The sequence below is a fragment of the Squalius cephalus genome (genome assembly GCF_949319135.1).
Source record: "Squalius cephalus genome assembly, chromosome: 5".
NCBI lineage: Eukaryota > Metazoa > Chordata > Actinopteri > Cypriniformes > Leuciscidae > Squalius > Squalius cephalus.
The window spans coordinates 27,990,908-28,000,392 of record NC_137126.1 but is presented as its reverse complement, the minus strand read 5'-3'; the positions used below and the strand labels follow the sequence as shown (position 1 = coordinate 28,000,392).

General features: G+C 36.5%; 1 protein-coding gene across 2 annotated transcripts; it reads left to right on the top strand.

Moving 5' to 3' along the window:
- Positions 1-948: 948 nt before the first annotated feature.
- On the top strand, positions 949-3,776 carry LOC307159496 (LRRN4 C-terminal-like protein). 2 transcript variants are annotated; one of them, XM_079872903.1, is made up of 2 exons: positions 949-1,131; positions 2,898-3,776. In XM_079872903.1, exon 2 carries the CDS (start codon positions 2,903-2,905, stop codon positions 3,602-3,604), a length of 702 nt encoding a protein of 233 aa, XP_079729029.1. In that variant the 5' UTR covers positions 949-1,131; positions 2,898-2,902; the 3' UTR covers positions 3,605-3,776. The 2 variants fall into 2 exon arrangements, with proteins under 2 accessions (XP_079729029.1, XP_079729028.1); XM_079872902.1 differs by lacking the exon at positions 949-1,131 and adding an exon at positions 1,372-1,625.
- Positions 3,777-9,485: the final 5,709 nt, after the last annotated feature.

The following is a 9,485-nucleotide window of genomic DNA, read 5'->3' as shown; positions in this document are numbered from 1 at the left end:
AACTATTATCTATCTATATCTATCTATGATCTAACTATTCCAACTTTCTTGGAAACTTAATATTTGCTACTTTTCAAATGCCTTTTATTTATTTATTTTATTCATGTACTCTTGTCCAACCTAGACCCCGATTTTTACTCTTAAAGTATTAAAATATATAATTTAAATCCAAATGTTATTTTTTGTTATTATAAAAATCAACTGGGTAACACATATTATTCATTGATAGTTCATGTTAATAATGTAGTTTATGTTGTTAACAAATGGAACTTTATTGTAAAGTGTTACCAGTAAAAGAATGAAAAAAATAACATAAATCATTTTATTATTTATTGTGAGAACACTTTTAAAAAGATTTAAGGTTAAAACATCTAAGGTGGATGACAACAACAACAAACAAAAATGCAAAAAAGGTCTGCACTCTAAAAATGTTTTATTATTGACATGAGATAAAGTTGACAAACGTTTCGGCTCTTTGCCTTCGTCAGTGTCAACAACAACAAACACTTTTTTTTTATTATCTGTGACATTAACTTATTATTGATGGTGAACCTGTGAATCATTACTGTTTTTATGACTGTCTGTCTGAAGTCAGTCTGTCTACTGAACCTACAATTCAGACTATGACTCAAAACAAAAAGTATATTATGATGAAATAACCTTGACCACAGTGCCATATGACAGTGTTTCTAAGCGTGTATACGCGTGTAAGTGGTAATGCGGGTGTACGGAAGTGTGTGACTGTGCGTAAGTTTATGAATGACGTGAACTTTGACTCTTACTGTCATTAAGTATGAAAAAACAGACTTCCTTCTCTACGGTCAGAGCAGCTGCACCAAAACCAAACTCTATCTCTCTCACACACACACACACACACACACACACACACACACACACACACACACACACACACACACACACGCCTGCCTCCAGGATGCAGTAAATCTTTTTAGTGGAACACCAAATCCACATTTCTGGTTAATACAAACTGAGATCTTCATTTGAATTAGTATTCCACCGAAGCTTGAAGCACATGCTATCAAGCCATCTCCAAATCTCTGAAATAAAGAGCCTCTTGTTCACCATCATACCAGCATGCCACAGAGAGGCTACGACTGAGCTGTGTTCAATGTAAGTAGTTGTTTACCATAAAAACATGATTTCTGCTGCTAGGACAGTAAGAACCTGTTTCAGCATAATTTGAAGTACAGTTGTGTATGAAATATGATCTCTTTTTATTAATGGATTGTCAATGAGTTCAGGTATAGCAGTTCCTCAACATGAACTCAGATGCTCTGAATGAGTGTGTGCATGTGTGTGTCGTGTCAGGTTTCTGACCTGCACATGTAGCTGTAATCGCTGTGATTCATTAGAGGTATGTGCTCATTCCACACACATTCACTCTGCCAGAAAGCCTAATAACTGAGAAAAGGTGGAGCGATGAGGGAGAGAGGGGGATGGGGTTAGAAAGAAAAAGGAGGTGATTGTAGGGGAGTGAGAGAGAGAGAGAGAGAGAGAGAGAGAGAGAGAGAGTTGCTGTAGCAAGCGATTAAGAGCAAAGGAAAGAGGATACCAGAAATTTTAAGATTGTAAGATAGTACTTTTTGGACTCCCTTATTAAATAGGTAAGAAATGAATGTTCGTATCTTTGTTTGAACTCTTTTTTTCAATACATTAACCTTGCGATTTCAGTTTTGATACAAAAGTAACTGAGAGACAGCACGCAAAATACAGGCTCAATACTAAAGCCTTTTCAAAATACCTTGAAGCTCTGAATTCCTTTATCACATGGCTGTCTAGTATTGTTCTCTCTAAAACTCATCAGAGTTGTTTTTATATGAGCTCTGTCTGGTTTAGTTAGGTTTACCCATGCAAAAGAATGTTAATCGATATCTTAACCAAGGGCAGATGGCACTACATGGTATACACTCACTCAGTTGTGTGCAACAGTTTGCTAACTGGTTTGTTTTGCAATAGAGAGTGATCTGGACGGCTGGATTGTTTCACTCTGCTAAATGTAAACCGTTTTCTTGAGATAATCTGCACTGGAGATGTTGAATGTCACATGAGAAATATGAAGCAGGTTCTGAAGTGCCATTGGTTGTTTACCTCGTATTCATTCCTCAGCCAGTTTAGCAGTGATTCTTCTTTCTTAGTACACTTCAAGTGTCTGTTTTTTTTTAATTCAGGAATGCTGTTTTTCCCTTTCTGCTTGATTCCTAAATGTGCTTGATGTAGCCTAATCTAGTAGATTAAAAGATCACTCTTGGAAATAATGGGAATTACAAAAGAGTCAAAAGTAATCTTTACAGGTGTGTTACGGTAATTATAATAAAAATGTATAGGCTTAAATACATTTTACTTTTGATTAAAGCATCTGCCAAGTGCATAAATGTCAAAAAGATGGGAATTTAACAATTGGCTAATCATTTTGAAATACAACTGAATGACAATACAGAAGTGTTTCTTTATTTAATCTTTAACTTTAATTTTTTATTTTTAATAGGTTATAAGTTTTAAAATTAAGTAATATTTTATTCAACAACAAAACTTCTAGCATTAAATCTGACACAATATGATATTTTACTCTAAACTCTTTAGTCAAGAATGGTTAATGCAATCAGTTAAAGATGATTGAAACATTCTCCTAAGGAATGAGTCATGAATCATTTGAGTTGACCACTGATCTGGAGCTACTTTTTATTCAGTAACAAACTTTTATTCCATTCCTAAAAACTGATACAATCTGAACTGTAGTTCTTAAGGTCACACTATTGGTCAATAATTGTTAATGAAATCAGTTAAAGATAATTGATTGATGATCATTCACCCAAGGAATCAGTTGACTCCTCTGATCTGAAGTTCCTATCGTAACTCGTGTTTTTTCCCCCCACCAGATATCATGTTGGTGTGTCTACATCCTGTCATCCTTCTCCTCCTCATCAACTCTCTCGACCTGTCATCATCATCATCATCATCATCATCTCAGAATGGCACTCGACCCCGTTGCTCCATCTCTGATGATTACAGTGATTGCGAAGAAATTACCACTGAGCCTCCCAGCTCGTCTACCTCCGAAGCCCCAGAACTCCATCCATGCAAATATGACATGTGTGTGGAGCAGCAGCAAACCTGCAAGGAGCTTGCAGAAGTCACACCATGCCTCTGCCCGGGATTGAGCCCTCAAGACAATCCCCCGAGTCCACCGCACCTCTCGGGTCTAACTCAACAGGATGACAAAGGGGTCGTGGTGCACTGGTGTGCTCCGACCTCCATTGTCACCCACTACATTGTCTTGGTGAAAGGCAAGGACAAAGTTATCGAGAGGGAGGAAAAGGTGGAGGAGAGGAAAAGGGCAACAGTATTGCGGGATGTGGCAGCTGGTGCGCTCGTGTGTGTAAAAGCGGTGAATATAGTCGGCAACAGCACGCAATCGTGTGCTACATTTGAACCCCAACATTCAGACTCTGGACTTGCACTGAAGCTGGGCATTATTGGAGGTGTGGTGGGACTCATAGTTCTTCTGGTTCTGGCTCTGCTGCTGTGGAGACACAAAACATGGCGGAAGTCTACTGCACGAAACGAGACTGGGGGAGTTCTGTAACAGAGAGAAAGGAGTGTGTATCTGTTTGTGTGTATGTGTGTGGCCATAAAAATGCACTTCATATTGGTATGAATGATGGGAGTAAATGAATGACTGTGGACTGATAGCCCACTGTGACCATGCTGGATAGAGGGAGTGTATTAATGACTCAATGAAAGAGGGGTGCAGAGAAGGTGGACGAATGACTCAGCACATTCTTCTCATTTGGTCGTCAGTGTCTAACAATGTGATTTTGGACAGACACAAATTGCAGACTGCTACTGTGCTGACTCTAATCATGGGCACTTTTTCAAGACCATTTCCCAAATCACCAACACACTTTTGAACGTGTGTATGTTTGTTTCTTCTTTCTCTTTTTGTTTTGAATGCAGAATTACAATTTCTCATTTAAATTTAGGACTGGGTCAGATCAACAGCACATTTTACGTTACTTTTTTAAGTGTACATTTTGCTAAAATAATCTGTGTAAATATGAATCTTACAAAATAATAAAAGATTTTTTTGTATTTTGAATTCTTTGGGGCAGTTTATTTTCTTATTAAATCAAATACATGTTCCCTAGAAAATCATAGATAAATCAAAACACTGAACATATTCTTATAACATGTGTGTACCATATACAAAAATCTAACACCAGCCAACTAACACCAGCTAAAAGCTAACACCAGCCAGTCATCGATGACACGGATTCTCGTCTGTCTCAGAGGGGAGAGAGCCACATACATGCACTTGGTAAAAGTGCGTGGAGCCAGAGGCAGTCCGCATGGGAGGACTGTAGATTGGTAAGCCACCCCATCGAAAGTGGATCTCAAGAACGGTCTGTGATGAGGGGCTATCTGTATTTAAAAGTAAGCATAAGCGTCATAAGTTATCAATGACCCTTAAAGGGATACTCCACCCCCCAAAAATGTTTTCTCTTTATGTATTTTCATCATCCTCACACAGTCCGAAATGTATATGACTTTCTTTCTACAAATAAACACAAAATAATTTTTAATTTGAATTTTTTTTAAGAAACATAAGTGTATTGGACAATGTAGATCACTAACTTTACATCTGAAATTCTAATTTTGAACTTCTGGAGCCAAATGTTACGCAACTATATTGTAAACCACTAAACTGTGTAACATCTGTTGAAACACATTTTTATTGAGAAAAGTATTACAATAGGAGAGGACTGATAATGTATTACACCCAGCTCTCACTGTTGGGGTCCTTTCTATTAGGGATAAAAAAATAAATAATATTTATATTAGAAAAATCTTAACTAAAGAAAAAATGTTTCACCTAAGGCATTGGTGAAATGGAAACAGGATTTTCATTCCCTTTTTTCAGAATCTGTGGTCAGACAGTAATAAATATGTAAGTCAAAGAAACTCACTTTAAAATAATAAACATATTACCCATGTAATGATTTTATCAGTATTTATCATATTTTTCTCCATTATGCTGTTTTTGTAAAGAGGAAACAGAAACAATTGTACATTTATTTGTTTAGTTATAATTATTCCAAATTATTTTGGTCCAAAGTTTCTGGTTATTTTTGAGGTGTTTTACAAAGTTGTCACTATACTGATATAATGGTCTTATTTGTGGATTGTGATATCGGTTTAAATGGATAATAAAACCACAAATGTTATTTTATTTGGGAAATATCATATACATAAAGCAAAATGTAGGTCTATGTTAACTGTACCAAATGGTAGACTATTTTCCACTGACTTAAAGGTTTTATGACTCTCTGACTTCAATACCGAACAAGCTGTTAAGACATCTCAGCCGTTGAAAAGGATAATTGATGTATTAGATGATATGATTGTTTTTTTGATACAAAATGCAGAATTGTGATCTTCATTTTTTATAGATTCGAGTGTTTTGACAGTTACAGCTTCTGTTTAAAATCAGTTGCTTAAAATGAGGGGGTGGTTTGGTAAGTCCAGATTCTTCACAGGGCCGAAAAAAAAGTTTGGGATTCTTGGGATTCTTTTTCATTTACCGCAGAAATTATATCAAACAGCAGAGCCACCAACTCACGTATGTGTTTTTAGAGTGTACATCTACCATCAACTCAAGAGGGGCAGAAAAAAAAACATTTAGAAACAAGAAACATTTCTCTTCCAACACTTCCATCATTCTAGAAGAATAAACAGATTCAGTCAGCCCTTTTAATACTATTGCTTCTCGTATCTGCTGTCTATGTAATCCTCTGTATTTTAGAAAGCTGGAAAATAACTATAATTTATGACAGAATTACCATAAAAGGCAGAAATAAATAGTGTCTACTGGAAAGTTCCGTTCTTGATTGTGGTGCGTGCAGTTTAAGGAAAACCACATACATCTCTGAATAGTTCATCTTATTTTGCATAAAATGAGGGGGGGGGGGGGGGGGGGACATGTGGGGTAAAATAACATTACAGTTTTTCACAATTGCTAAGACACTAAACCCCATTCTCTGAACTAAATTCTCACTAGCCTAAACCAATTTGTCGAATAAATCACTCTTTCTGCAAAACCTTGAACAAGTTTAGGCAGTTAGACACTATTTGCAAATCTCATGCACTCTTTAACACATTCTCACATCCCACTGTGATTCATTTGTGTCACAAAACACTAAACACAACAGGCAAAAGTTCAACACAACTAAAACACAGTTTTCATTGTTTACACACAACGACTCAAAATTGTTCACACTTCTTGTTTCTAATGATGTGATCAAACCAACTGTACAAAATGTTTTCTGTGCACTGAATGTTGATACCAACTATAGATGGAAACAGTTTGAGAGGAAGAACGAAGAAGAGTAAGAGTACATATAAGAGGTGGTGGGTGAGGAGCAAGAGGATGAGGATTTGTTTCCTACTAAGATTTTTTATTTTATTTTGTACATAGCAATCTGTGATCCATTCACTTCAAATTATAAGCAGCTAATTTAATTCAGTTGAAGTAATTCTCATACAGAGTAACTATTGTTTGATGCTCCTTTAAAAGAGAGTTGGGCCTACAAATACACTGTAAATATACTCCATTTCTTACATTTTCATCATCACACCTTCCCCCGTAAGCTAAATTAGCTATCCTTATCCGATCACTGCACATTTTTCCCAACTAAATAAATAAAAAACTAAATAAAAATAAAAAATGTGTCTAGGCTGAGCATCGCTTGAGAGAGAGAGAGAGCGAGCTGTAACTATAGCCAGATGCTCTACAGCAGAGCCTCATTTAACCAATGTTAAAAATTCCTAAGAATGAAACTGCCACTTCACTTCCTTGTGTCGTTTTCTCTAGTATCAGTCACAAATAATTGTAATACACCCTTCTAAGCTAAGCACAGCTGAGTCAGAAAGTGCTGGGCCACACATAAGCCCAAAGAAAAGGATTACAGAGCGCTGAATGACGCATGATGCATTACCACAGACCCTGCTTTTAACACTGAACTTCAAGTAAATGCCTCTGGCCTCTGTAAATGCAAATTAGAACCAGAAGTATTCATTGGGAGCTTTGTATAATGGGTTTCCATGGGTGTGTGCTGCAGCCACAGATAGGCAATGCCAAGTATGTGCTGGTTGGAGTAAAGCTCATTGGCACTTAACTCTGGAATGATGAATCATGGATCATAATCTCACATGGATGAGTTTGGGGGAATGGCAGTATAAAGCTACTTGACCAAATTTATATAACAAGTTAGTCAAGGAAGAAAAATGGTCTGTGGCTGTTTTCCCTACTTTAGTTCCACTGAAGGGACACGCTTTGTGGAAACACTTTGTCTATTTGTGTATGGCAAAACAACCTTGACATGTTTTTTGTAAAACAGTTCACTTGTCATATTATATTAATTATATTATTATTATGTGTTGTATATGATATTGTATCATATTGCAATTCACCAAACCATATTGCTCTGGATCAGAGCAACTAAAAGCAGACAGCAGCAGCAGTTTAGCCTATTTATTGGTTGGTGTCCAGTGGTAGAATGAAACTTAGACATTTTGTCTCGTATTTGGCTGTTTATGCATGTGCTTAAATTGGCACATACACACGACACCGTGGTATGCTTTGTACAATCCAAATGCGATCGTTATTATTTCTGATTCTTGGTCATGTTACAAGCTCTCCCGGAGAAGGTTCAATTAAATCAAAAAGGAGAAACGTAAACGTGGAGGATCCCCTTCAGTCCTCTGCCCCAGAAATGAGAGCCAAAGTTTTTTTTATTTAAACAAAGAAAATAGAAGCAATCAATCTTAAGGAGAGGGTCTAGCCTAAACAACAAACAAAGTTAACTATTTGAAGGAGAACTAAACGACCTGTAGGCTACAATAAAAAAATAAATAAATAAACAACACGCTTTCTTCCACTCCCTGACTAACCAAAAACAGGGATAAATGTGTTACAAAAGAAAAAGTGACGCAGCTTCCAATAACATAACGATACGATAGATACAATAGCCTACCTTTCAATACCGAAACAATGTTATGAAGAAAGAAAAAAAAATCACTACCTGATAGCAAAAGGACTACAGTGCTGACCACTGAGACCATAGCACACACAAACCACAAGGTGTGCAGATTAACTGCAACACAAAAAAAAAATCACACAGAGTAAAATACATATCCAAAAACCTTTATACACATAATACGTCCTCGGGACGTAATAGTCATTGTCTATATACTAATATCTGCCAGCAGATGGCGCTGCAGCACAACCTGCCCAAGAACACGACCGATCACAATAGACCTTATTCACATCAGCGCCATCTTTAGAATGAAAGTGAGGCTGTGAGGGATAGAAATGCATCTCTTCAGGGCGTTGCTCTAAATAAGGTCTATAGCACAGTGAATCTCAACCAGGGGGGCACTGGAGGGCCTCAAGATGACTTATTATATAAAATAAGACAAAATAAGCATTCAAATTGAAAAGGTAGAACATGTCGGCTTTGAATATTGTTGTGGACAATGGGGAACATTAAAGTCAAAAAAGTTGAAATCCACTGCAATAGCAGCACTGTTTCATCGTGGGAAGTGTAAATGTTACACCAAAATTATGGATTTTTTTAGATTTTTGATCTCCGTGTAAGTAATAGGCTATGCAGTATTGTGGAATACATCTTAGCCTATATGAATCGGGTTACCTTTTCAAACAATTAAGAAACTGAAGGATTAACGTAACGCGCACACAGTCATGTTTTTCCTTCCATAGTCATGATTGTGTAGGCCTACATTACAAGTAAGAAAGGTTTTATTTTACGCAGAAACTGCAATATCCAAAAGCTGAATCAAAAGAGCTTTATTCTTGTAATTCCCTCTTTTGTATATAGTCAACCCCATTCTCACCTCAAGAGTGTTCCATAAAGCCAGCAAACAAAGAGAATTAACTAAGTTAAGTATGGCTTACACTCCCACAGACAGCTTAATTATGATTATTTGCACAATCCTTCATATGAACCAGACATTGCTGCATGAACTGAACAAGTTGTAAACTTTAGTTGCCATTCACTAGAGACCAGACATTCTATTTAAAAGACTTCTGAAAAATATGTCAGTGTATGAAGTATAAATTTACATTTTAGTATTTTAATTAAGGTTATGTACTATAACTATATTTAGTTATAAGAAGAAGGCCCAATGGTTGAGAACCACTTGCGTATAAGTCTTTCTGTCTGTCTGATTTCTTTTCAGCCTATTTCTGTCAATATGACATGTAAATACTTCAAACTTAAAGGTTTTAATGTACATTTTACGTCAAGACAACGTCAACGTTTATCTTTCATGCGTCATCGTATGTTGAACTGTTAAAAACATTATTCTGCATCAGCAAACGTTTCTTGTGTAAACTAGAGTTTTGTGTACGGCATTTGCAAAACATTAATCAATCTTTCGCTCTGGAA

Coding starts and splice junctions, on each gene's coding strand:
- LOC307159496 (XM_079872903.1), top strand. CDS start 2,903: ATGTTGGTGTGTCTACATCCTGTCATCCTTCTCCTCCTCATCAACTCT.